General features: G+C 38.8%; 2 protein-coding genes across 3 annotated transcripts in view; one reads left to right on the forward strand and one right to left on the reverse strand.

Moving 5' to 3' along the window:
- On the forward strand, positions 1–3,312 carry GPR160 (G protein-coupled receptor 160). Of its 2 annotated transcripts, none has more exons than XM_005146879.3 (2): positions 1–310; positions 1,709–3,312. In XM_005146879.3, the coding sequence occupies exon 2, from the start codon at positions 1,762–1,764 to the stop codon at positions 2,779–2,781; it is 1,020 nt and encodes a 339-aa protein (XP_005146936.2). In that variant the 5' UTR covers positions 1–310; positions 1,709–1,761; the 3' UTR covers positions 2,782–3,312. The 2 variants fall into 2 exon arrangements, with proteins under 2 accessions (XP_005146936.2, XP_030902956.2); XM_031047096.2 differs by lacking the exon at positions 1–310 and adding an exon at positions 418–621.
- A 226-nt stretch (positions 3,313–3,538) lies between these two features.
- Positions 3,539–27,084, reverse strand: part of PHC3 (polyhomeotic homolog 3) — a 33,662-nt gene continuing 10,116 nt past the window's right edge. Inside the window, exons 7-14 of the mRNA XM_031047095.2 lie at positions 25,106–25,980; positions 23,288–23,438; positions 21,955–22,208; positions 20,962–21,118; positions 16,434–16,548; positions 14,816–14,966; positions 14,493–14,724; positions 3,539–11,648 (exon numbers count right to left, since the gene is read on the reverse strand). Coding sequence (XP_030902955.1) covers positions 11,494–11,648; positions 14,493–14,724; positions 14,816–14,966; positions 16,434–16,548; positions 20,962–21,118; positions 21,955–22,208; positions 23,288–23,438; positions 25,106–25,980 — 2,090 coding nt within the window. The 3' untranslated portion in view covers positions 3,539–11,493. The remainder of the gene's footprint in view (positions 11,649–14,492; positions 14,725–14,815; positions 14,967–16,433; positions 16,549–20,961; positions 21,119–21,954; positions 22,209–23,287; positions 23,439–25,105; positions 25,981–27,084) is intronic.

Consider the following 27,084-nt stretch of genomic DNA (forward strand, 5'->3'; position numbering starts at 1 on the left):
CCCTCAGCACGAGCCCCTCACCTCCGCAAGAGCCCAGCCCGGCCGGCGCTGTGCGCTCAGGAGCCCAGCAGGAAGCTGCCGGGCGCCAAGCGGCCGGACAGGCTCCGCTGAGTGCGGGGCGGGCGGGGGAGCCTGGTCCCCCCCGCCCTGCCCTGCGCGGCCAGCGGAGCCGAGCGCAGCCGCTCCGTGCGCACCCCGTCCGGGTGCCCGCGGGCTGCGGAGCGGCGCACACGGCTGAAGCCTGAGGGGGCACCGGAGGTCACCGCCGCACACGGCGAGGAGCAGCGCGCAGGGGCGGCGGCAGCAGCAGGTGGGTTCTTGGGCGTGAAGGGGCCGGCCTGGGCGAGGACTCCTCGCGGGAGCCGCTCCCAGCCCCGGCCCCCGTCAGAACGTCCCTTCCGCCGGCTCCCTCTGGCCGGGAGGGGCAGGCGCTGTCCCTGAGCCCGGCGGGGGATTCCGGGAGACGGGAAGGCGCTGACAGCCCGCGGCTGCCGGCAGGAGAGTGCAGAGGGGACAGCAGGCACGGGTCCGGTCCGCGCCGTTCTGCGGCGGAGTTAACTCCGCTTCTGCTGGTCTGCCCACAGCTTCGCACAGCCCACGAAAGGCCTAACCTGTGAACAGGTGACTTTGCGTTATGATAACATTACAAACGGATTTGAGTTACTGCTTACATAGCATGACCTTGCTCTGTGTGCAGGTTGCCTCCTTTCTGCATACGCAAGTGCAGCATCAGTATATGAAAGGGAAAATACACACAGAAGCCTGTTTTAAGTTGTAGTGTAAAATGTGTTTGGTTTTAGAGGGTGAAATGTGCAGATGAAGAGTGAAGCGGCAAGCCCTTGTAACAGCGCAGTGGATGCTTCTCGAGTTGTACTGCCAAGTACTTGGGGTTGTTATTACTCTGCTTTACAGGAGACACTGACTCAATGTTCACCAGTTCTGGCAAGCTGGTAATGAAATGTAGGTGTCTGTTTAAATACAAGTGCATCACTGGTAACAGAGATCCTGGCTCTTGGCTTCTCGGCTTCTCAGCTTTCCTCTGCTGTTGCTGAGAATGCTGGCACCATCCTGCTTCTCTAGTAAAGAGAAGAAAGCACATACAGCTTTGTCTAATATGTCTTGCTGACATACACGAAGCAATCCTGTGTTCATTTTCCTTAGGAATGAAAACAGAGAAAAGAGTTATCATAAGGAAAACCAAGTGGAAAAACATCTGTTCTGGGTGTCTATCATAGTAGATCATACATTGCTGAAGGATGAACAAAAAAGCCCTATCAACTAATGAAGTGTGTGTGCTTTGGATCTGAAAAAGGATGAGTTGGGTTGATGCTTTTTCTACTTTCAGGATATTTCTGCAGTCTGTGTTCCAGAGTCCTAAAACACCTGTCCTTCTGCCTGGCTGGGCAGAAAGACCCCCCATGCTTTCTAAAGGAAAGGAACACAGACTTACTTTCTAAACCTTTCCTTAGGAAAGTAGCCGGAAAAGTAACGTAGGTCTATGATGACCTTTTAACTCTCAAGAATGTATATCTGAAGAACATAAAATTTAGGCAGGACAACTTAATGATGTGTTAGTGAGCCTATTCACTCTTAATTAAGGAGCCTGGAAAATTCAGACATAAATGTGGTAGTTGCTGTGATGGAGAATTAATTAATTGGTAGAGGTACCCAGAAATAAGTTTTTACAAATCTCTTTTTGATTTCCCAGGTATGAAGCACTGTGCCCTGTGATACTTCCTTTGCTGGTCCCACCACTGGAGGATGGCTGCCATACTCTGTGAAAATTGCCCTGGTCAGCACCCCTACACCCAGGTCAACCAGCCGCTGGAGATCAGCTGCATGCTGCTCTTGATTATGTTCGGAAAAGTGTTCCTTGATTTCTTCATGTTGCAAGTTAAGAAAACAACCGTGAAAGTCAGTTTTATGGGATACTTCTGTGTTTCACTGGCGCTTCTTGATTTCACACTGCTGCTGAGTATCTCTTTCATTTTTTATTTTGAAGACTTTGCACTCTGGGGTGTGCGATTTACAAAGTACCACATTTGCCTGTTCACTCAGGTGATTTCTCTTACCTATGGTATTCTTCATTACCCAGTGTATCTTGTGGCTGGCCTGGATTATTACATAACTATAGCCCAAATTTCTCAGTTTCCTAAAAGAGGTCAAAGATTACTTTATATATTTGCTGTGGTCACTATATGGATTTCAGGGTTTTTTTGTATTCTGAAAGTTCCTGCTATCTACGAAGAACTAGATACTCAGAACCATTTTTCTCCTTATCGGTGTCCCCTCTATGCCAGCCTGCAGAATTACTCAGTCTCTTGTGCTATGGTGCTACTTACAGGCACAGCTCTCGTGGCCTGTCGGAAGGAAGTTACAGCCATGCTGCTATCTGTCAGGCTAGTATCCTTTGCCAGTCAGCCTGTTCTGATGTTCTCTTATGTGTCCAACAACAACAGCACTTGCTTTAAGTGGCAGCTCCTGACCAGACTCCTCATCTGTTTTCTTGGCACTTGGGCACCTTTTGTTGTTCTTCAAATCATCATTTTGTTTCTCGGTGCTCAGATTCCAGCCTACATGGAGATGAATGTGCCCTGGCTGTACTTCATCAACAGCTTTCTCATTGCAGTAGCATACTGGTGTCGGTGTCACGATGTTGAATTGACAGAGGAGATGTGGTCTAGGGATCCATTTGTCAGCTGGAAATTCTGCTTTATCCCATTTAACAATGAAAGCACAGAGACAGCTGATAAGCCAGGCACAGTAACTGTAATCTGCTAATGTGCTGCTGACTGAAAAGACTGCAAATAAGTGCTGTACAATAGAAGCATGTCCTTACAGATAATACAGGAAACATCTCCAGAGCCACAACCAATGGAGAAAAGTCCAGTACCCACCAATGTTGCACCAGAGTCTGGGACACACTGGGTTCCAGTGGGCAGGGAATACCTGCCAGTTCAGAGAACTTGACTTGAATGTACAGGTTTGAGGAGACCACTACTTGCATGAAACAAGTTTTCAGATAAGGCCCATGTTTCTGACTAGGATTTCACACTTCCTTTAAATGGAATGAGCTCAGGTTTTGTAGTACAGAATGCAATAAAGCCTTTAAAGCTGGGGCCCTTCTATCCACATTACATCCCCATGTTAACCTACTGTCAAGGCTTCAAACAACTGCTGTGGGTTTTTGAAGCATATTTTCTTGTTAAAGTGTGACTTTTCATCAGTTTGATTGAAGTTAAGGGTCGTTTTCTGTTTCTAGAGAAATAAATTGTTTCAGTTAATGTAAAGCAACTTTACAGCTATAGGAAAGGTGGTGATGTTTTGTTATTTCTTTGCTATACCTATAGATAAATACATGCCCAAGGTTAAAGAATGGCCAAAATTATTTTATACTAATTAGATTTGAAGTGGGACTACTGCAGTAGGGGAAGAATGTGTCAAGCTTCTAGCAAAAATACTCTTAATTTTCAAATTCTTCAGTTCTAAGAAGGTTTGATTTAATTTTGTAGAACAGAAATAAGTGATACACAACCAAACCAGACAAATGGAAGTAGCATTTATTTCTGAAGCACTGAATTTACAATACACTGTTGTATTGAAATAGAAACTGTAAGTAACTGATGCTGCAGGTTGGTTAATCCTTCACCCAGACCCACAGGGAACAATGGTATCACACAAGAATACTCATTAAGAAAAATCTGCAGGTAACAAAAGGTGCAAGTACAAGCAAGTTCAAGCAGCATAGTATAAGGTGCTTTTTTTCAACATCTGTATGATGGATTTATCCATTAACAGGCAGATTAAAGAGATTTCACTTCTACAGGATCATAACAAAGGAGAGAATCTAAAATTCATTCACATGCCAGTTGGTAATAGGAAAGTGCTTTTTTTACAAAAGAAGATTCCCAAAGTGAAGATCCTGTTTTTACATAGTTCACCATGTACTCTTCAACTGTAAAATTTCATTTTGTGGTTATAATGTACATTACTATGTATCAATTAGAGACATAAGATTTACCTGTAGAATTTAGTGCTCCATGGGCTAAAATTTCCTAGAAAAGAATATTCCAGTATATCACTCCGTAAATGCACAATCACATCTCATTCATGTATTAGTCTTACAGTTTCGCAATATATCAAAGTCCAGTTGCCATTCTGATTTATTACTTCACCCCACATAGTGCTTCTTTCACCCACAGTCTGTGGTAAATTTCTCTGAGGTTTCGGTGATGTAACTTTAAGGAGTAGAAAATGGATTGGGTAAAATCTGTTAAAAAGGCCATAGAAAGGATAATAGATGATCACAAACTGGATTTTAAAACTAGCGCAGTAAGAGGAGACAATGCTTAGAAACATAGCTCGCAGTGCTTGGCACCACCGATTATTTCGTCCTTTTTTGCTGAAAAATATATTTGGCAAAAATTCTATGTTAAAAGCAGGAAAGAATAGACAATGTTAACATGAAAAAGCAACCTTAAGAAACCGCTTGCCGTTCTCTCAAATTGCAACTGCTATTATTTAGCACTTGAGATGCTATAGGATAAGCCATGTCTAAATACATTTTTTTGACATAGGATTTCTTTAGGTTTTGTATGAACTGGACACCCACTGAAATGGGGTTGACAAAATATTCATAAAACCTAGTTCTATTTAAAAACTGACAAATATCTCAAATACAGCAATGCACCAGGCACTGCAGATAGTGAAATAACTAATCCCTACAGACTTGACAGGCAAGGGAAAACTCCTAATCTAAAATTAATTTAACACCAGATGAAGGGAAAGTTACTTTCAAAAACACTTCAGATGCTTCTGTTTTGTGTGGTTGGTCTCACTGTTCTGATTCATTAAGGTCTGTGGGTGATGCACTTCTTGCAGTTCCAGCTGAGTAAGGCTGCTGACGTTATTTATCAGTGTGGTCCGGCTTATCAACCCCTAATTAAAGTTTGCACAACCCCATCTATCTTGCTGTGGCTTAACTCCCATAGCTGCTACAGTGCTTCTAAAGCCATTTTAAAGTTTTAAAATCTTAGCTTTTACAAGGAAGTCGTAACATGCAGCTAAAGCAAATATTAACATAGTGATGTTACAGCACTGTATCACTATCAAATCCATTCTTCCATACCCTTGGGGAAGAAGGGCCGAAGAGGAAACCTTTTGGCTGTAGTGGCACTGCAGGTCCTCACGTAGCATCCAGCCGTGGTGCCTAAGCTTGCTAAGTAGCTATTTCAAAATATATTAATAGCAGCTCTCCTTGTAAGCCCATTTTTATCCTTGATTTTCTAGTAGAGGGAGATCCTTCCTAATAACTTAGTCTTTTCTCTGTGCATTTTCTTTTGTCTGTTTCTGGGAAGTCCTAAGAGAACCCTGAGTCCAGCCATATAACCATAAACCATTACTCTCTACAACAGGATCTCAGTTTCATTGCCAGACAGAAAGAGGAGAGAAGCCATGCTAGGAAACAACTACAGACAACCACTGAGCTATCTCCTCAGTACATTACTTGTGCTGAGCCAGTATCTAATGGCCTTATACAATTCAAACACTTTAGTCTTTAATTCTTATAGGATTATTTGATATTAATGGCAACAGCAGCTAAAGTATTAACCCTTTGTGAGGAACTTCTGTACTTTTCTCCTGTGAAGGATCCCTTAAAAAACCCCCCACACATTAATTTTAATGAGATATTCTATGCCTTTTCAATCCTAAATAGAAGTATTTGGCACTCATTAATAAATCTTTTCATTCTTTGCACACATCTTTCCTGATCAATACTGGTTTGTTAACACTGTGACACAAAGACTACTTAAAAAGGAGCCTGAGTGTGCATAATACCTCATTGTTTTTTCAAACATCCAACTTTGCACAAAGCTGCTAGAGGACAGCAGCGTCCTGGCTGCTAGCACACTACCCAGGTGGCTGAGGACAATGCACAAGCCTTACCATAGGCTGACTTGGCTTTACTCACAAAGTAGATACGCTTCATGAATCAATTATATTTGTGTTTTAGCCTAATCCCATAATAGCAAGCATACATGCTTTTGTATCTACAACCAATACTGTAAGCCTTTTGACAACCTTACAGAATATTACAGTGCTTTTTACACCCAATTAAAATGCTGTGTTTCATGTTACACATTAACGATATTTATCATCACTACGAATGTACAGTTCTGCTGAAATTATACTTTCTAGATGGAAAAAAAATCCCTTTAGATCTCCTTTTTCTAGCTCCTTATTGTGCACAGTAATTTGGGATAATTCAGCAGGAAGCTTTAACATTCTTTAACTTGAAATCTGTTTGTAACACTTACTCCTGTCATTGTGCTTTGGAAAAGTTACATCAGTGGTTACAAAAGGTAGACTGTGAGCTTACTACATATCTCCTATTTCCTTCTTTTTCCTTCCACATCACTGTAAGTGATCAGCAAATAATACCCGCAACCTTCAAGGGAATGAGTGGGCGTGTGCAAGTTTCAGTGCAGAGGTTACAAAAACCTACAGAGTGGCTCTAGGATGGGGCCCTGAATACACGTGGCAGCGATGAGCATGAGACCCTGGAGACAAGTAGAGGACAAAACACTCCAACCAACATAGATGATACCCATCAAGGCAAAAAAGCATTTTCAGAAATTAATTCACTACAAGCAAATACTATACCCGACATTGAAATTACACATTTATAGCTTCGTCCTACCTGTTCTACTTGGCATTCAACAGAAACTGTGTCTTTAAATACTTTAAAATGTTAGTTTCTCTCCATGTCTAATAAATTAATATGGGTAAATATTTAAAATCCTAAGTTGATTCCTCTGCAGAGTCATTATCTGCAACCTAGAGCAATTTATGAGTAAAAGTCTAGATACAGAATTGTCACTTAACCAAATATGTGACATTTCTATGCAATACTGCTAAGAAAATACCCCGCAAACGGTTATACACATTTAATTTTGGTATGAATAGTCTCAATACAATCAGGAGAACTATTCTTGTTATAAATTATGTGAATGTCTAATTATTTGCAGAACCAGGACTTGCAATATAGCTGTCATTGAATTCTTTGATCACATTTGTCAATGTGTAAGAAATTTCTTAAGCTATTGAGCTGTAAGTTCATCAGTGTGTGGTGTATCAGTACATATATAAGTGTATCAGTATTGTGGTATTAAGATGAGAAGCGTCATCTGAAACTGGCAGCAGTTTTAACTGGTATGCCAGGCAGTGACACACTACACCCAGCAACGTCTTACTACATAAAAAAAAAAATTGTTTTATATGTGAACATTTCCTTACAGCTAAGATCAAGGTAAAGAAGTTACACAAAAGCTGTCATAAACCTGCTCAAATACTTGCTTTTATTCCATTCCTTTACCCTTCCTGCCACACCTGCAGACTATCTGTTCTACCAAGAAGGCTGGATTCCCACTCATGATTTGTCAAAAAAGAAATTGGGGGAAAAAAACTGCTTTCACAGGAAAGAAATGGGGAAATAGATGCTTGCAGAATATAAAATTTCTATCTGAGATACCTCATTGACACAAATCTAGCAAAAGTTTTACCCTCCCCATCAACACAGCTTCATTTCTGGAAAAAAAAGTATGCTGGATTAACAGGTAAAGGATGGATATACAATGCAGTCTCCTTGAAAACCCTGGTGATCCAAGACAAATGGCGGTTTAATTTGGCAAGATGGTTATTTTTTTACTCTCAATATAAGCAAAGGTGATAAAGGTCTTATAAATGTGCCAAATGTGAGGCAATGCTTGTTTTTGAAGAAGCAGCAGCCTGGAGCTCCCAGAGGAGGTGGCTGAGCTTCCCTGTCAAGAGTGCTCTGCTTCTGCTGCAAAGCAGGGTTGCTGAGTGATAAAAACTAGATTAAGCAGAGGAGTCTGCATACCCATTTTGCTATTCAGGTGCATTTCTTTAAAAAATAAACTCTGAAGCCAAGACAAGTGTAGTAGTTAAAACTCTCCTGGAAGAGATCCTTACAGTCACATTCCACCTAGTGCTCTGCCAAAGGGTTTTTACCCTGAGCTAATTCTGCAGTCTGCATTAAGGAGCTGATTAGGAAGGAGACCAGTGGAGAAAAAGGGAAAAAGCCATCCAACATACCTCCCCTTTGAGCTAAGATCCTACAGTATCCTATAGTCCTTTCTATAGGAATTGAAATATTGCAGGGATTAGCACGAGATGTAGCCCGCAACAGCAGCAGTCTGAATACAAAAAACAAAACCCCAGGAAATAAAGCTAACAGGATTTCTTGCAGACACACTCAGCAGAAGCAAGTGATAAAAAAAAATACTCAATTAAAATCTGCAATACTTCCTCTTTGCAAGAGTGCCTAGCTTAATTTGTGGGGAAAGCCATGGGAAATGGTCCCATAAGCCTGGGAAAGCCTCACGGATCTGAACAGAAACAAGTGACTGGTATGTACAATGGTTCTGGAGGAATATTACTCCAAGTATTGTATTGCTTTTCTGAGTAAACTCAAAAGCTTCTGATGTAGACTTCAGTTGCACTTAAGTTTTCCAGTGTACTTGCAACTTGCACGTACAGCTGTGGCATTTTTTAAAACTGATTTTACTGACACAGCTCTACTGGCTACCACTCCAACACCCATGCATTTCTATCAGTAGAGGTAAGTGCAACTGTGTCTGCTTGTAAGTTCCTGTTTAATGCCAAAATCAGTGAAGGAGAAAGAGCTTTGAGGATACATAAGGCCCACATTCTTAGTTGCTGCATTCATGAATATTTAAAGCATAACTCACTATCTGTGGCTCTCCCAAAACCACGGGAAGTGTAGCGTACCAGAAGAACCAGAACAGATGTGCATTAATCAGGTCTCCTCTGAGCTCCTGGCATCTGTCAGTGATTATGTCCAAGAGTTGTACATAAGCACTAGCTGTAGAAGGTCTCCTGAAGCTGTCTAATAAAGCAAATTAGAACAGCTGTGAAATTTTCATGCATGTAACACTGTGGTTAACTGCAGGTCTAAATAAGACTTAAGTTCATGTTTCCAAATATGCCTTAAGCCATTACCAAATCACATTTATGTGTACTTGCTTTTTACATTGCCAAGGGGCAGTACAATCAGAAGACAGATTAAAAATTAGCCAGTGAAATTTTCATATAAAAATAATATAACTTTAAGACAAAAGCCAAAGAATAAGTATCTAAGATATCTTTAGTCTTCAATTAGCTCATTAAAACAGAACATATCCTTTAGAATGTATGTTACAGATATGCTACATGGTTTATCTTACAGAAATGCTACAAATGGGAACCTACTGCCTCCATCATTTGAGTATCTTTCCAATGAACATTGCCAAACGTTGTACCTTCAGCTATGAAGTTTATTTTACAACAGTAACTGAAGACAGAGAAAACAAATTAGAAAGTGCTTAGCAACTTCCCTCCAAAATAAACCCAGACATCAATTAATTCTCTACAGCCTTTGGTGCCATTTTAATAAGGCTCTCACTACATATCAGCATGTAACAGCAATGGGTTCTCCTAACTTGGAGCTTCAGTGGTTAATAAATTATTAAGAACACCTGCTGTTAGTAAGCTCAAACAGTTGTAATTAAAACCAATGACTCTAGTGTTCATCTCTGGAAGATAACAGTAGAAAGTTTGTTAGTAGAAACAAAGCAAGAGTCTAATTAAAGGAAAATGAAGCACAGAGTTTTCTGTAATCCCAATTTACTCTCTAAGGTCATCAGTTAAGTAATATACATATTAATCTACCTGTCGTAAACCTTCCTTTCAGCCAGTGTATGTGCATTGACTCCTTTTGATCTAGGTCAGCAGTTCTCACACTTTAGATCAGTTACTCCTTTTCAGGAATACTTTACAGTCACCCTGAATGTCTTCCTACACAATCATATATTATGCATTAATTTGCATAAAATACAAAATACATTATTTGCAGACACATACACATATTTAATTCAAATATACACAACAACTTTATCAGCACATGTGCCCTTCTTTCCCTGTTTAGGGATCTTGGTCTGTACATATGGGGAGTGGAGCTGCAAAAGGGAGGGAACAGAAGGTACAAAATACATCCATGAACATCCAGACACATATGATGGGAAGCAAAAGCTGAGAAGGTGCTGCTGCCTCAGAGCCCAAGCAGCTTCTGAGAGTGTCAGTAACTGGGGAAATTCATATTTTTTCTACACAGCAGGCAAGAGAGGGAAGATGGAGACACTAAAATCCCACCGCCTGGGGCTGCAGCATTGACATGGAAATCTCCTGCTAGAAGGACAAAGCAGGGCCCCCAGAGATTTCCCCCAGAGCTGCCTAGGGACAGCACTCCTGCTGACCCATAGCTCGCTCCAGGCTCCCTCACTGGAGCAGCAGCCACTCCTACACCCAGCTCTGAAGGGACCTCAAAGAGCAACTCACCATGCTCCTTCCTCAGACTACTGCAAGCCCAGCTCATGCTGGCCAGTGGACAAATAAAAGGTGCTTGGAAGCTTCCAGTGAGGCAATGGGAATGCACTACAGAGAAAGACAAGTTAGAAGAGGTATCAAGAAAAAGAGCATCTGAGCTATGCCATCCCTTCTCTACCTCCAGTCTTTGAAGTACGCTTGTCTCAACATGAGTTAATTCTGGCTGCAGTTTTCAGCCGGTCACACCTAGGCATTTTGGAACCTGAACCCTGAGTGTTCTCACACCTTCTCAGGATCCATTCTGAACCCCCATTTGAGAACTGCTGGTCTAGTTTAACTAGCAGCATGCAGAACTACAAACCTAACAATTTAATGCCCTCTCAGTGCATAGCAGCATACAACGAGTAAAGTAACATGTGCTTCAGTTACCTCTGGCAAGAGTGTTAAGCCATTGCATTTCAGTAGCCTGATGATGAGGATTTTGATGAGGTGTCTACATGGTTTACAGTATTTCCAGACTTCAGGAAAATACTACAGTGGCAGAGATGAGGGTAAGCCTACACAAGGAAAACTAGCTGCCAACCTACCCCTTACAATTTACTCGAGACTAAAAGAAACAACTGAATGCATAGCATTTTACCATTATTAGTACTTCCACAAGGTCTGTGGACACTTCTGTTATTTCAGTCCAAAACATGCTGTATGTGGCAAAAATCTTTCAGAATACAGCAACACAATTTAAATGGTGTTTAGGCTGGGGTGGGTGCTGGGGTGTTAAACTTATAAAGTACATGTTGGGGAATATTTAACCTATCACAGCATATTTCACTTCATGTTTTTCCATGAACTACCACTTCAACTCAAAGTATTACTCAGGGTTTACCATGAACCTATTAATTGTTGGAAACTACGGAGTATAGGAGTATAAACCTGGTATAATCAAAAGTACATTTTAAAGTCTTTATGTGGGGAAACCCCCATGTATTTAACAAAACATCACAGTAACACTCATGCCACAGTGAAGACGTTGGTGTGTTACTGTCAGTTCTGTCACTGAGAAACTGTTGTTTAAACCTTCATGTTCACCCCCTAGGATTCTTTCAATGAATTGATACGTGCACAGATTTTCAATGCAGGTCCAAGCTTAATATTCATTGCACTCATAAGGTGATCCTCCTTCAACAAGAGGAGAGCTTGTCCATCAATTTCTTGTGCTCTAAATTCATCTGCAATATCTTGACAACCTACAAGGAAACAGAAGAAAGAATTACTGGGTTGGAAATGTGCATTCCTAGATGCAATGACTGTCCACACTAGAGCTTTTCAGCCACACAATTTCCAGTGCTCATCCCTTCAGCTTGACCTAAGACACATGCAAGAGTTCAGTATTAGGATGGGAACTTCTGAGATAATCTGAAAGTAATTTTTACTACAGCCTCTAATTGTATTGTAATTATTGGACAACTACTCATGGGAAATTTCAAGTCTTAACAAAGACATCATTCTCATTTCCTTAAGAGGAACAACCACCATGATCTCACAGTTGGAAGAAACTAGCAAAATACTGCTGAAATAGCAATCAAGTAAGAGCATAATTCAAGTGGGGTCTTTCCAGCACTAAAAATTGCAGCTACCAAGTGAAGATAATGCTGCCATTAACATGAAGACAAATCTTAAGACAATTGACCATTCTTAGGAGGACTTAAGAATTCTAACATCATAACAAAGGTTATTATTTATATGTTGACAACAGACAAAATTATGTCTGACTTGAGACCTGAACATGGCAATTGTCACACCACAGCATTTACAAAGAAACAGAGATCAAGAGGTTTTACATTTAGGAGCAAAAGTGGTCCTGTTAAAATAGATTACTGGTTGTAGTTGCAGGGTTTTTTTTCTTTAAGCAGGATATGAAGCATTTCAATTAACTTCTCCTAAAATACTCAAACTGATTTTGGAAAAGCAAAGGATGAAAGTTGAATGTATTTAAGTCCCTTCATCCAAGCACACAGTGTATTCTTAAGCACTTTACCAATTGATTGTTGTGCAATAACTTAACTAAAAAAAGGATGGGAAGTGGGTGAAAGACCATTAAGCTTGCAGCTGAAGAAAGGAGGAACAAATCCACTAGGGCTTAAACTGTTGCTGTCTCTTCCCCCAGAAGAAAGTAGTGTCCACAAACTTCAGTTCTCCAAAAGGCTTCAGAGGAATTAATGGAAATCCTAACAACACTTAACTGCAGTTAGGTCTCAGCTACAGACTCTACACAGAAAGCAGTAAATTAAAACAGGTGTCCCTAATGTTTACAAAAAGCTGACAAATCACTGTCTCCTACAACATGGCAGATGGTCTGCATGGACTGCACCAAGTATATATTGTAAAATAGCATAATGAAAGTCAATTACATTACTTTTTGTATCATTCAACTCTGGCAGCATCTGAATAATATTTTTTCAAGAGAGTGGCTTGAGAATATATTGAGCACAATAAACCCTCAAACTGCCAAACAACATGAATGTAGCTATATAACAAAGTTCTGGCAGGTTCTGAATATCATTTTAAATACCTATTGAACTTCTGGGTTTTTTTAAAGAATATGGATGGGAATGAATAATTACAATAAATTTTCATTAAATACAGAGAAATATGAAGCTGCTTAAAATAAAAAATTAACTTGTTTATAGAATACAAAAAAACCCACACCAAGATAACCTAGATCCAGTAGTGGTAAAGTATTGTAAAAGTAATGGTTTCAAAAGTGAAACCACATTTTAACAATAATATCTTTGTTTTCATCCTTGGAAATGAATTGTGTTTATGTGGTATTTTAAGTTTTCTAGGACAAGAACTACTGTTTATTCTTTGCAGAACCATGGATCGGGAATTTACAGAATTAACTAGAGCCTCAAATCTATAAAAAACCATCAGCATTATAGTTACATCCCAATAACACAGCTGAAGTACAGAAACATGAATGACCATGTCTCAAATTTAAGGAGCTTTGCTTGTTTTACAGACATCACTGCGGGTTCACAAAACAGAAGAGTAACTTAATTACAAACCTATCACAAGAAACATACTTCATAGTTTGTCATACTTTAAGTATGTCACTTTTGCTGATTTAAGACACCCCTTACTCAATTCTTTGCCTGATCCACTTTATAAAAGATTTTTTTCATAACCATGCATGTGACTTAGGAATGAATTCCTTACAGGTATCAGCCTGATGGGATACACACACACAAGAACAGTTTAGCATTCCAGAAGTAGAAAATCAGGAACAGACTTCACCATGTTTTGACTTGTGAGTTACATGGGTAAGCAACAAAAATTCTTGCATGACTGCTATTGTGGAGACCTGCCTTGTTAGCTGGAAGGGTTACAGTATCTGATCAGATAGAATGGCATCCTTGGAAAAGAGGGATAGGGAAGCTTTAAAGCTTGGGATAGTTAGGAAACAAGATGTGTCAAATAACCTGAAGATGACAGAAAGGTAACTGTGAACACTGAGCTAAAGAAAAGGTTTGTAAACAAGGAGAAAGAAGATTATTTTTTTCTGAGAACAGACTGCATCTACCAGTATCCAGAGTCTATACACAGAAGTCCTCTGCATTTCAGTTACTGAGCAAAGTTATGCAAAGCAGTTTAACTTCATAGATGAAACTTGCTTATTCTTTTTTAATGACTTATGTTAGGACAGGTCTTTCAAATTTTTCAGTTTTATAAGGGGAAATAACTCCTTTTTCTACTAAATAAGCAGTAAGTAAGGAGGGAAGAAAAGCACGTGTAAAAGGGAGGAAGTGTGTCTGATCTCTCACTGACCTCTTAAGAGAAGTCAGACTGAAGGGAGAACAGCTCTAATCTCCATCAGCTAGGATGCAACAGCAGGAGTGGGACTAGTTCTATCAACATGGAATTTGTGCTGAAGGAACAAGTAAGAGGAAACAAATCACATTCCAGTTTCCATCACCAACTAAAGAGTACAGCAGTTCTATTACCACACCACCTCATCACACTGGTGTTAAAAAGCAAGGAACTTCACTGTTAAAAAAGAAAACCGGCATGAGTTATAGCGCATTACATACCAGGCAAAGAATGTATAAAGGCCCAAACTTCATCAACAGTCCATACTGATGGGTCAGCTTGCACCACTGGTAACAAGTCAATGCTCTCTGGCATTTTCCTAATTCTTAGTTCCCTAAGTTCACGTTCTCTCTCTCTTTCACTCTGTCTTCGCAGACGGGTGGTCATGGCAGCTGGAACAGCATCTTCATGAGGAGCCATATCTTCTTCTGGGGATGGATAAGTAACGGGAAGCTGGAAAATGCAATACAAATCCGCTACAGTATTAGATTTTATTTGTAACTCCCCAAACAATGCCATAATTTAAAGCAAGTATTCCACAGACCTGTCTAAGAAAATGATCTCGTGATGCCCCATCAGGGCCACTCGGTCGACGCCCGCGTCGCCCTAGACTTTGGCTATCTGATTTCCGATTCCAGCGACTGCTCTTGTCTGATGTAAACAGCCCAAATTTCTTAGTGCAACTAAGGCTGTGCCTGAAGAAGCAAGATATATTCAGTAACACACTAATAGTTTTTTGGACTGATTTCAATCAAGTAATCAAAAAAATACAGTGTTACAGAAATGCTGCCTAATTAAAGACAACAGTTGTCACAGAAACACAAGAGAAAAGTATCTCACAGGCCATTTACTCAAACCCCTTGTCTTGATGCAAGATCAACTGAATCTAGATCATCCCTGGAAGATGCCCATCTTTTCCATTCTTCCATGACAGAAATACTTCTGCATTTTATCATGTAGGCTGATCCCTTCTCTAAAATGTCTGCTAAAAGCCTGGTAATTTTCAGACTGCCAGAAGATCTGTTGACTTCAGTTATATCCTCATACATGAGATACATTATTCAAATACCTTCTTTATTATTTTGATCTCATGTTGTATCTTTTGCTTCCATTTTCCCTAACTAGCTGATATCTAGGTAAGGAAAAGTTAAAAGAGGATGGAGACAAAAAAAAAATCTCATTTTAACATCAATGGGACAAATCTCCTCTTGCTAGTAGTGTCCCAACACATACCAAATAAAAAAACCACATTCCCACTACTTAAAATGGGAATGTCTCACATGGAGGATTAAAATAGCAGCAGACATAAGAGAAAGGTGGTTTCTAGGCATACTGATGCAACAGAAGAACTAAGTGGTGAAATTAAACTATTTACCATTTCTAAACATCTGGGGTTAAATATAAATTTTCTAGCTGTAATGATGCAATATTTTACATTCAGATGTTGACTATGAATCCCTCCTCTCTCAACCAAACCAAAATAAAAGCAGCATTCTAAACCAAAAGAGAAACAGAAACCAGCCTGTTTCTTCTGCAAACCACACACAAGCAAATGGCATAACTTATTTTCAGGAAAGGAGGAGCTTCAGAAAACACAAAATTATTTATGCTTATGAATATTTCTATTTTACTTCATGCACATAAACAAATTTTACACTGTTATTAAAACCATTAAGAATGTTTTTTTTTGTCTATGCAGCATTTCAATTATGCCAAGATAAATTCAGTGTGTTTCTTACCCTAGTATCACAAAACAGTGTAAGAAAGCTCACCCACCCAAGTATTCTTTCTCTGACATTGCCCAACAACAAGAGGAAGACAACAGGAACATGAGAAATCTATAAAATCTGGTGGCCTGTGAACCTCTGCACCGATTTCCAAACTTAATAATACTGAATGAATTTCTCTTCCATGACACTCATCACCTTCCCATAATCCCAACAGCATGGCACCCTCTGGAAAGAGGTCCACAACTTTACTGTAATTCCCTTTTGTCTATCTTCTTAAAATATATTATAATCTACCATAACTCTTCGCACTCATATACTCTGCAAATGCAGGTAGCAGGCAGTCATGATTTATTGTTTATCTTTCAACACCATATACTGTTTGGGTGCTATTCCATTAACCAGATACTGTTAAGCACTAACTAGGCGAAGTACCTTTTGGCACAGGATGTGGAACAGAATCTTTTTGACCGTAGAAACTTATTGGAGTATCCCATTTTCCCGCAAAATTCACACTTCAGAAGATCATTTTCAATTTCATCCAGTCCTTCTAAAGAAAGGAGTTACACATAAGAAAGTCAGCTTCAATGACACAAAATTATGTTCAAATTTCTAATCTCAAGCAGGCAGGCAGAAGAATTTCAAATACCTCACACATTTAATTAAGTACTATGATTAGCAGAAAACTGTGAAAAGCTAAGCAAGCTGTAACATATCAATCCCTATAGATCTTGAGCAAACTGAACCTTATTGAACCTTCAATTGAGTTATTCAATGAACTTAATCAGCGCTTTTGTTAATTTTCAAGCCATCCATGAGCAAGTACACCCTCAAACATAGCAAACAATTAAGAAGAGGTGTTACAGTCCTCTTGAATTGTTTATAAAGAGTTCATTCAGAGAACTGAGCACCCATGGTCTGAATTCAAGCTCTCTTGTAATGACATAACATGTTAACTTTTTAAAATAATTTCTTTCAACTGCTACAACCAAAGGGACTTGTGAAAGCAAGACAATGAATCTTATCTATCAAAAAGTTAAATCTGTATACAATAAAAAACCTCCCACAGTTACAGCATCTACTAATTTAGTCTACTGTTACAGAATACTTCTCTGTTGGTGAGATAAGGATACACTTTTCCTGCTCCTCGGGAAGAATTCAAACACCAGATGAGAGAAATATGAGTAAAAGAGTAAAAGAGCTCAAAAGAAGGCAGGTCAAGGCAGCATACATATCACATGCTGAACGTCTATGCTCTCTTTGGCTAGAAGTGCATTTAGTGGGTAATGCATGGTTTGTACATAGTTTAGAATAATGCCACCATATCTGCAAACCAACTTGACTTCTGGCATGGAAAAAAAATCGAAAACCAACCCTTATCCTCACATATCATCTGTGAAATACATCATAAGGAGCAAAGGAGTGAAACTGGCATAAACTGAAATGTAACATTTTGTGGTCATTCAGGTCAAGTGAAAGATCTGCACACCACATAGCTGTAATCATGGACAAAATACATGGCTCAAAAATTCTATAGAATTTTAGAGGCCTAAACAAACACACATTTCTTCCACACTTCTGATTTGTCTCAGTCACTGTTTCATATACTTTGCCTCTTGCTATTCTACTTCCACATTCATACTTTTAATTTTATATAATTAGTTGAAAAAACTGCAAACTAGCTTTTTGTTTCAAGCTCTTTGTAAAGCTTTGATGTCAGCTAATATAAATGCAGATATCAAAGTTTAATTGAAAGATTTTAACTATGAACATGTAAGTCTGTTACAGAGATGTTAACTCACTAAACTGCTTGCACTGACTAGCTAAGAATAAGCACTAGTGCAGCAAAGAGATCAAAATACTAAAGAAGGTATTTGAATAATGTATCTCATGTATGAGGATATAACTGAAGTCAACAGATCTTCTGGCAGTCTGAAAATTACCAGGCTGCAAGTCTCCAAAAGAGTAAGTTGGTATCACACAAGAAATAAAAACTGGAAACAACTGGGGTTGTTTAGTCTGGTGAGGAGAAGTCTCAAGAGGACCTTACTGCTCTCTAGAACTACCCAAAATGAGGCTGTAGTGAGGTGGGGTTTGGTCTCTTGTCCCAAGTAACAAGTGATAGGACACCTCAGGCTGTGCCAGGAAATGTTTAGATTGGATATTAGAAAAAAATTCTTCACTCAGAGGGTAAGCAGGCATTGGAACAGGCTGCCCAGGTGGAATCACTGTCCCTGGAGTTGTTCAAAACCACGTAGCTAAGGTCCTCAGGGACATGGTTTAGTGGTGGTCCTGGGGTAATGGTTGGACTTGATGATCTTAAAGGTCTTTTCCAACCCAGCTGATTCTATGATTCTAAATGGGAAACATACCAAATCTGACCAAATGAAATTAAATACCAGAGATGCATCCTTCAAATAAATAACCATATCTCAAAAAAACCCCCCAAACAACCCCAAAGCACTCACTGCCAAGTCAGGTCATGCTATGTGGAAAAAACTGACAACAGAGTGAAGTGAAATTTGATATTAAGAGCCTTTTCTTTTGCATATTAGATGTTTCTACCCTACAAGCAATCATACCCTGGTTTAGTATCAGAAAATCTCCTTTGCTCAACTTCTACACACATGGATCTGTCTCAGTGTTGGATTTTTCCTACTAGCTCATCTAACAAGGAGTTGCAAAATGCATATATAAACCTAACACTAGCTGTCAGGAACAATAACTAAAACCAAAACCATGAATGTTTCAATAAAATGACAGCAAGCTGTTTGAAATGTGAGAAACAACATAGTGTTAATACTGAAAAGTTCTTAGGGAATGCTATTGAAAACTGAATTAAGATCTACTCTAACAAATTAAGGGCAAAATAAGTGTTGGAAACAGAGCTTCACAGAAGACACATCAGATGGCAAAAAGTTTCTCTTGTTTGAAATATACTGGGTGAAACAAGGCATTAAAAAAAAAGCTGTACTCTTGATCATGAAAGCAATTTTATTTAATAGCAATTTACTGAGCATAGTCATGAGCTAAGGGATTTACCAGTCTCATTTTTAGAAAAGTAGTAGAAAAGTAGTGTAACTCAATTGAGCTATAAAATAACCAAAATATGTCAAACAAGTAAAAATTTACCAAATGATTACTTTTTTCTTTTCTTTTTTTTTTTTCTGTTTTGAAGGCTCTTGTGCTTGATGCTTTCACATCAAAGGGCTTCCCTCTCAAAGAACTGGGAGACTATACCAAAAAATAACAGCAATTTCAAATTAAATGAAATAAAGGTTTAGAAAACTTCCAGTGATGCTGCAAACCTCCACTATTAATATGACAGATGCTTGCCTTCTGAAATTTAGTCTGCCATGCCTACGTGAAGGTTAGTGAAGAGTAAGGTACAGGCCTCAAATTATTTTCCAGTAGAGTATCATCTAATACATTTAAAAAATGGATTCTGTAAAAATTGTTTCTTCATTTTTCTATGTAGACAAACTACAACATAAGCAAAAGAAAGTTACAGTCACAAAACACAGCATTTCAAATATCTGCCACTCCCTGAAGTCGACTGTTACTGCAAAATTGAAGCAGGGATCTGAGATATGCTAGTAAATGCAATCATATAGTCAGCCATAATTTAGGAAATAATGTTTTATTTTTCATTTTCAGGCACTGTTTCCATGGTTTCTGACTTCGCTGCACAAATGTTATAGCAACATGTACAAGGACTGCAACCCATAAATATTTCCTTTTAGTGATGTCCTTCCAATCTAAATCAACTCCTACTAAAAATAGGTGGTACAAGTAAAAATATACTTTTCAGTTGAGATACATACTGCATGACCGGAAAAATATATGAGCCTTACGCAAAAAAATTTCAGCCATGTTTACTTGACTTCACTACCAACAAATACTCTTCTTCAATTCAGAATGCTTTCTAAAGCAAGTTTTCTACCTTGTCTGCAATCCTTGACCCGGGTCTGATCCAATACACTTGCCAGCAGAAAAAGATATAAATCATTGTGGTAAAAAATAATGTAACAGAATCTAATAATCTAGAATACTGATCCCTTGAGCTCATTTGTTTGCTGATATACACAGTGGATGCAGCCAACTTCCCTACTGCACTTCGGTCCCATTCACTGAGGCAGAAACCACAGTAAGTAATGAACTGCCATCAGAATTGCCACCCTGAAAGTTCCTGTGAGACAAGACTGGTGAGACATTGTTTTAACTAAATGACAATATACAATGCTCGGAGTGGGAAGCAGTTGAAGCCCAGCTACAGTGACAACTGCTACTGCCCAGGACATGCTCTCCTGACTTGTCCCAGCTACCTCCCTGATGCAGACCTGTGGAAGGAGCAGGCACTGTATTTGTCCTTTCTTAACCTGCCCAATACAGTTTCAGTATGAAAGAGGGAAAAAAATATTTTAAAAGAACAAAACTAAGAGTTGCATTAAGACAGATTTAACCATATCACCAAAACCAGCTCTTGTGCAATTGCTCAAGATATGGAACAGAAAATCCAGAGGTGGCTGAAAATTCTGACTTTTAAAACTTGAATGAATATATACAAAAATAAGTTGAAGAATAACTTTGTTTTTCTGAGCCATGGCATTATTTAGTTTCCATTTCATAACACTCATGAGGCTACCTATATTTGGGCTTCAACAGTAACAGGGGTGTAACACATCCAAAATATTTGATTGCCAAGTTCTAAAAATCCATGGTGATGATTATGTCGGATACTGCATGGGGAACTCAAATTAGCTCATGCATTGTGCTGGAGACCACTGTATTCTAAGCAACATCTGTATGCATTGACAACAACTGTCATTATGATGTGTAGCTAGTAAAAAACACTTCTATTAGAGACTGGAGAAAGGTTCCAGAAGTACAGGTGGGATGGGATTCGGTAATACATACAGAACTAAAAGGAAGTAACATGGGTATTTAAACAAAAACTACAAACCTTCTGCAATCATATCCTCTATCTCTGTGTCCGATGAGTTGTCTGCATGTTTTGCATTCTGCAAGTCTGATTCAACACACACAACACTCATGATCTGACCCTCCACTAGCAATCTTTTTTCTGCAGGCTGTTCTACCAGCAAAGATGAACGACTTACCTATTGCAATAAAAGCAAAGCAACAGTGATTAACTGAACAATGAATAACTGAAAATAGTATTTGTGATTTAGCAGTTGTAACTGAGACTAGAATCACAGTTTCTATTCCCTATCAATGAATCATTATTATATAGTGCCAAAACTCTAAATACCATTTCCCAAAGACTCACTCCTGCTCTGCAGTTTGCAATTACATTAAATGAAGGAAGAAACACATTTTATCTAGAGAAATGAAGGAATGGGAAAATAAGAGACATATTAAATTAGTTAATAAGGCAGGCTCATAGGTTTTAAACTGTCCATTTGTGGATTTAAAATTTTCGACAGTAATTCTCACCAGACACAGTACTAATCACACCGAGCTCAGCATGGGGCTTGCCACTGCTTTAAACAAAGTTCTAACATTGTAAAATTTTAACACACTCATACTCAGAGCTTTAAATTAAGGTATCAGTTAAATTGAGGTACCTAGGAGAGGAATGTAAAACAAAGTTATTGCAAATGCTAGCCTAAAAATCACTCTCTGCAGTTATCTCCAGATACAGCCTGTAACCTAGCTGTGTTTCCATTTTCATTTAGTACCCTGTCATCCAGTGATACTGGCAAGCCAAATGGTATCACAAATTCCAATTATATATGAAAGACAATACCAACAGTATACAAGTATACTGAATGCTGTAGGAAACGCGTAACCAGTCAGTGGAAAAAACGTTAAAACCAACATGTGAAAAATTATTCAAGATCTAAATAGCTACTAGCCACAAAAAAAATCACCCTTAAAACCAGTCTGTTTCAAAAATTAGTAGTAAGAAAATCATAGCAACTTTTACACTTACAGGGAACGGCTCTAAACCCTCCTGAATCACGAAGCCTTCAATAACATGGGTCAGGATCTGTGGTTTAACAATAGCCTGTGGAGGTTTATTTTCTAGGCTAGGAATACTATTGGGCATTGATGTGCTGTTGCTCCTTGTTGTTGCTGCTGGAAGCAAAAGAGGTGGTGGTGGAATAGAAGCATGTGAAGGATCAGACGGAGATTTAATTACTGAGGCACTGACTGATGATGTCACTGAAGGTAATCCCCCATGTTCTGAAAAAAAAACCCAACAAAGTATTTTGTGGTTTTATCACTCATGTCCAACCATTGGCTCAGAATTCTAGAAATAAGAGGAGATGAACACACCCACACCTGCACCCACCATCCTGTAACACAGGTTCTTCCCTACGGGTTACAGATTTTACCTTCAAACCAACATGCTTTTCCTTATCAGACTATTCCACAAGCAGTTATCACAGAATTTTCATTTACTTAGCATCTATGAACTGTAAGTTTAGTTGGCCATTAATTACCTACACAAATCACAGATTCGTAAGTCAAAAGCAGAACCCAGTATTTTTGAACATTCTATTCTCAAGACTGAGCAGCTGAAATATTTCTAGAGAGAGAATTTCAGACATGATTTGAGCCTCAGTAGCCTGTGGGGTCACAGGTATACACAACATCAAGCCTCTAAGCACCCAATTATATCCATGGCATATCTATCTACCTATATATAAACACATACATCCTGTAACACATAGAGAGAGAGGGTATATATTTGGATATTTAGCACATCAGGGAAGTTACATCAGTTTGCAGGACAATGATTGATACAGGCATGTATGTTGTATAATACAGTGAAGAAGAAAAATTTGCATTGGTAGCTTTTGCATTAGAATAGCTCCTTACTGTGGTATATATGAAAAGAAATTGTGCCAAAAAGACTCATACAGTGTAGTCAACCACTCCAACAGCAACTTCTGATTGCTGACCCGAATTCACACCAGAGCAGTTAGCATATTTTGGTGATATCACACAACTATCACTTAAAGATTAACTGGAGATTTACATTCCTGTTAAGATTTTTGTATAAAAGTATATACTAAAAAGCTCAAATAAGCATTTCCTGTGCTACATATATAGCTTTTATGTGTATTTGGATAATATCTGGGACCAAAACATTAGTTCTATCACATGGATTTCAAGCATATTTCATATGGTTTCTTTTACTTAAAAAAATTTATCCCCAAATTAAATTAAAAAAAAATGCAGGTTTTTCCTTTAAACCATCAATAATGAGTACGAGTTTCTAAGCAGTAGAGCTACTTTAGTTTGATACTTGTTCTCACCTGACAATGGATCTTCTGAATTAAGTGCCTCTCCATTCCCCAAGTTTATGGCTGGTGGAGACAAAGTGGGTGGTGTAGGTGTTCTAGCCATGTGGACACAATCTGATTCCTCAGGCATCTCTTCTTCACATACATTCTCCACTTGGTAAATCTGCATCCAACAAACTATTGCTTTAGAGAGAGTTCCATTCTATCTTAATACCTTAAAAGAGTTGCATAAATACAGTTTTTTAAACAAATTACCAGTTAAAATGTGAAAATACGCTAATCTAGTAAAATACCGATTTCCAAACTGCATACAAAACAATGAACTTTGAGGACATCACAGTATCTTTGAGAGAAAAAATAGAGAGAAAAAGAAGTATTTTTTGTAAATAGTAAAATATAAAGAGACATTGGTTCTATCAAACAGACCAGAGATCTTGCCTTATCTTTATAGTTTGCTGTATTTTTATCTACACACAGACACTTCTAACTATTTAAACAGTTCTGAAAAATGCAAGCTTTGTAACATAGAATCATAGAATAGTTAGGGTTGGAAAGGACCTTAAGATCACCAAATTCCAACCCCCCTGCCATGGGCAGGGATACCTCACACTAAACTATGTCACCCAAGGCTTTGTGCAACCTGGCCTTGAAAGAGGAATTAGAGCATGTGAAACATATTGAGAAGTCTACAAGTTGCTCTTTATCCTATACAGCAGTGTAATCAAACTGAGGATTTCAGAAGAGTACACCAAGGCTTTCAAGCTATTGCTAGACTAAGGTATTTTCTTGAAAATGGTTGAAATAAATGTGAATTACTGACAGCCAGTTTAACAGGTTAGGATGTAAAATACCACCTTGTTGAAAGCAAACCTGGCTTCTTCTGTCACCCAATTTCTATATGAAATATCAGAGAGCTGAGATTATTATTACCCTTTTAACGTAAATCAAACAGCAGACCTTCCTCAATCTGTTGGTAGACTGAAAAAAGCCTACCAGATCTTTTGATTCTCTTGCTTGCATTAATCTCATTAGCATGTTACCACTAAAGCCTAGGAATGCCAACTTACACATCAGCTTTATCTGCATATAATTTTATTTCACTGATATTTCACTGCATATTATTTTAGTTCAGAATGAGTGAAGCTGAAACCTTCAGCTGAACCAAGTTGAAGACATCCAAGACTAATAATGAGCTAAATTAAATGGCAGTGATGTGGAACACTGAGACAGCATCAAAAATTACCCTATTCTTTTACAAAGATGATATTTTCAATGTTAGTACAAAATTAATTATCCAGAACTCTATTATCTTAATAATATGCTATTTAACTTGGCACTCAGTAGAGATGATTCTGCTACTCAAAATTTCAATTGCCAGTATTATATCTGTATTAACATAAAGAGGTAAAGCTTACAGTACATATGGTATATTTATCAAAATCCAATTTGACATAAATATCTAAGCTTTGACATAATATTTATGCACTTTTTAAACTTTAGATATGCTGCCATTTCATTTAGAGAGAAGATTTTTAGGTCCAAAAGTCGGACTTCCATGATTCTTGATAGGTATTTTTGACTGATGATCCATTACAAAAAGCCTCCCACCAAAGGAAAAAAAACCAAAAAAAAAACCAAAAAAAAAACCCCAAAACCCAAGAATTAGTAAAAAATGTCCGCTTTCTTAAAACTTGTTTCTGTTATTAACAGGTTTCTAATGGCCCTCTGTCTAGCACTTGGTTTAGCTCCCTCTGAAGCCAATGGGCCAGACTTACAGCTCTTTGGAGAAGCTGAGGATAAAGAATAAAGGACTGAAGAATTACCACTTACCACTGGAGATTGAATTGGTACTGATGGTTGCACTTGAAGATTTACTGCAACAGTCTGTGGTGGTGGAAGAGTTTGAAATGGCAGCTGGACCAACGCTTCTGCAGCAGGAAGTTCCTCCTCAGAAACCAAAGTGTTTTGAACCAAAACCTGGCCCTGAGACAGAATTTCAGGCTGCACTTGTAAAGACTGTACAGACTGCAATGGCAGTTGTTGAATCTGGGTTGAAGATGTTGACAGCTGAGGAGGAGCTGCAAGAGGGATAGGTGCAGACTGCAAGGCTGAATATTGCTGGTGCGGCGTCGAGGGCACGATCTGTTGGCCTGGGGAAACTAAGCTGGGCTGATCTACTGACCCTGTATGTACAGCAGGGGAAGATGGAAGTGGAAGATGTGATGGAAGATTAAGTGGCTGTGCAATTGGCCGAACTGGACTGGCAGTAGTTTGCTGCGGAGCAGTGTGCTCTGTCTGAAGAGCTGCTGGCACAAGGGAGTTTGCCTGTGACTGAATAAGTGCTTGAGGGTGAATAATTATTGTGGGTGATTGACTAGGGGAGTGAGAAGGTGCAGGGGATACCACTACTGACTGCTGCGCTGACTGGGATGGAGTAGGAGATAGTGTTAGAGGTGGAGGATGCATGTGAATAGGTGAGCAATGAGACTGCACACTGCTGGGACCTGGAGGAAGACCATGGCTTGGGAGTGGCAGACAGTGTTGCGATGGAGGGGGTTCCTGACCCGAAGGAGTCTGAAGTGCAATTGGCTGGACTTGCTGCTGCTGTTGCAGTATCAGCTGATGATGAGAAATCTTTGGAGGTGGTGAATGAAGTGGGATCTGCTGATGTTTTACTAGAGAATGAGGTAATGGGGAATATGAAGCTGTGAGGGGGGGAAAAAGTGACAATCAATATTTATTCTTTTAAGTCTGGAGAACATTATTAAAATATTAAAAGAAATTAAGTTTCTACTTTAAAGTAAGACCAGCACAGTTTTTGCAACCCTCTGACCTATGTTTAGAAATATCTTCTTTGACAGCATGTAGTACACAAGAATAATTAGAGGAATATATCAACTTCCAATGCAAAACATAGCAATTAATAAAGGAATACAGCCATGCTTTTTGCATGTACATGCACATACATACGGGTGCCTTCTATATAAAAGTACCTAAACTTATCTTTTTGGTGTTAGCTTGATCCAGCCTTCACTTATTTAAATATTTAATGCAACTTTTAAATGTATTTAATGTTTGCTTTGTAGCAGACTGGAAGAAATAAGAATTTCACAGTCAACAGGACTTGTTGATAACTGCTATGTCAAAGTTTAGGTAACACCATTTTAAGAGACTAAACAAAATTCCAAGAGTTCAGTATGAATTTAAACCGTTCAAAGTATTTGTCTGATCTTGAGCACACAAACTGAAAAATATGAACCTAAAGTAACTTCCAGAGATACCACACCACCTTTAAGTGAACCAGCAACTCATTAGTAATTCCTTATAGCACACGCACACATATTTTCCTCTACGTGTGAACCTCTTCTTGCTTTGTTTCCACTTGAGAAACAACTCAGTTATGTTGTCTTTAGTATTCATTCTGCTACTGAAGATGGATTTTTTCCTTACAGAAGTGAGTTTGAAGAGTATTAGGGCTCAATACCTCAAGAATGTCTGCCTCGTGGTCTCACTCCTCTAAAAGCTACCATTAAGCCAAGCTAAATTCCACAGAATTCAGACCATTGTCTAGACAACTGTTACTCTTTCAAAATAAGGAAGCTAAAAATGCAAATACACTGCATGCAATTGCACACTTATTTTGATTTTTCTCTTCATACAAACCACTAAGATTGTTGGGCACTACCACCTATGGATTTATGTAAGTACTTCATATAAGAACATCCTGACAATACAGGCAACACAAAAAAAAAAAGAAAACCCACAAAACAAAAAAACCACCAGCAAAAGAGATCTTGATGACAGCAAGA

This window comes from Melopsittacus undulatus, chromosome 6 (assembly GCF_012275295.1).
Source record: "Melopsittacus undulatus isolate bMelUnd1 chromosome 6, bMelUnd1.mat.Z, whole genome shotgun sequence".
Taxonomy (NCBI): Eukaryota; Metazoa; Chordata; class Aves; order Psittaciformes; family Psittaculidae; genus Melopsittacus; species Melopsittacus undulatus.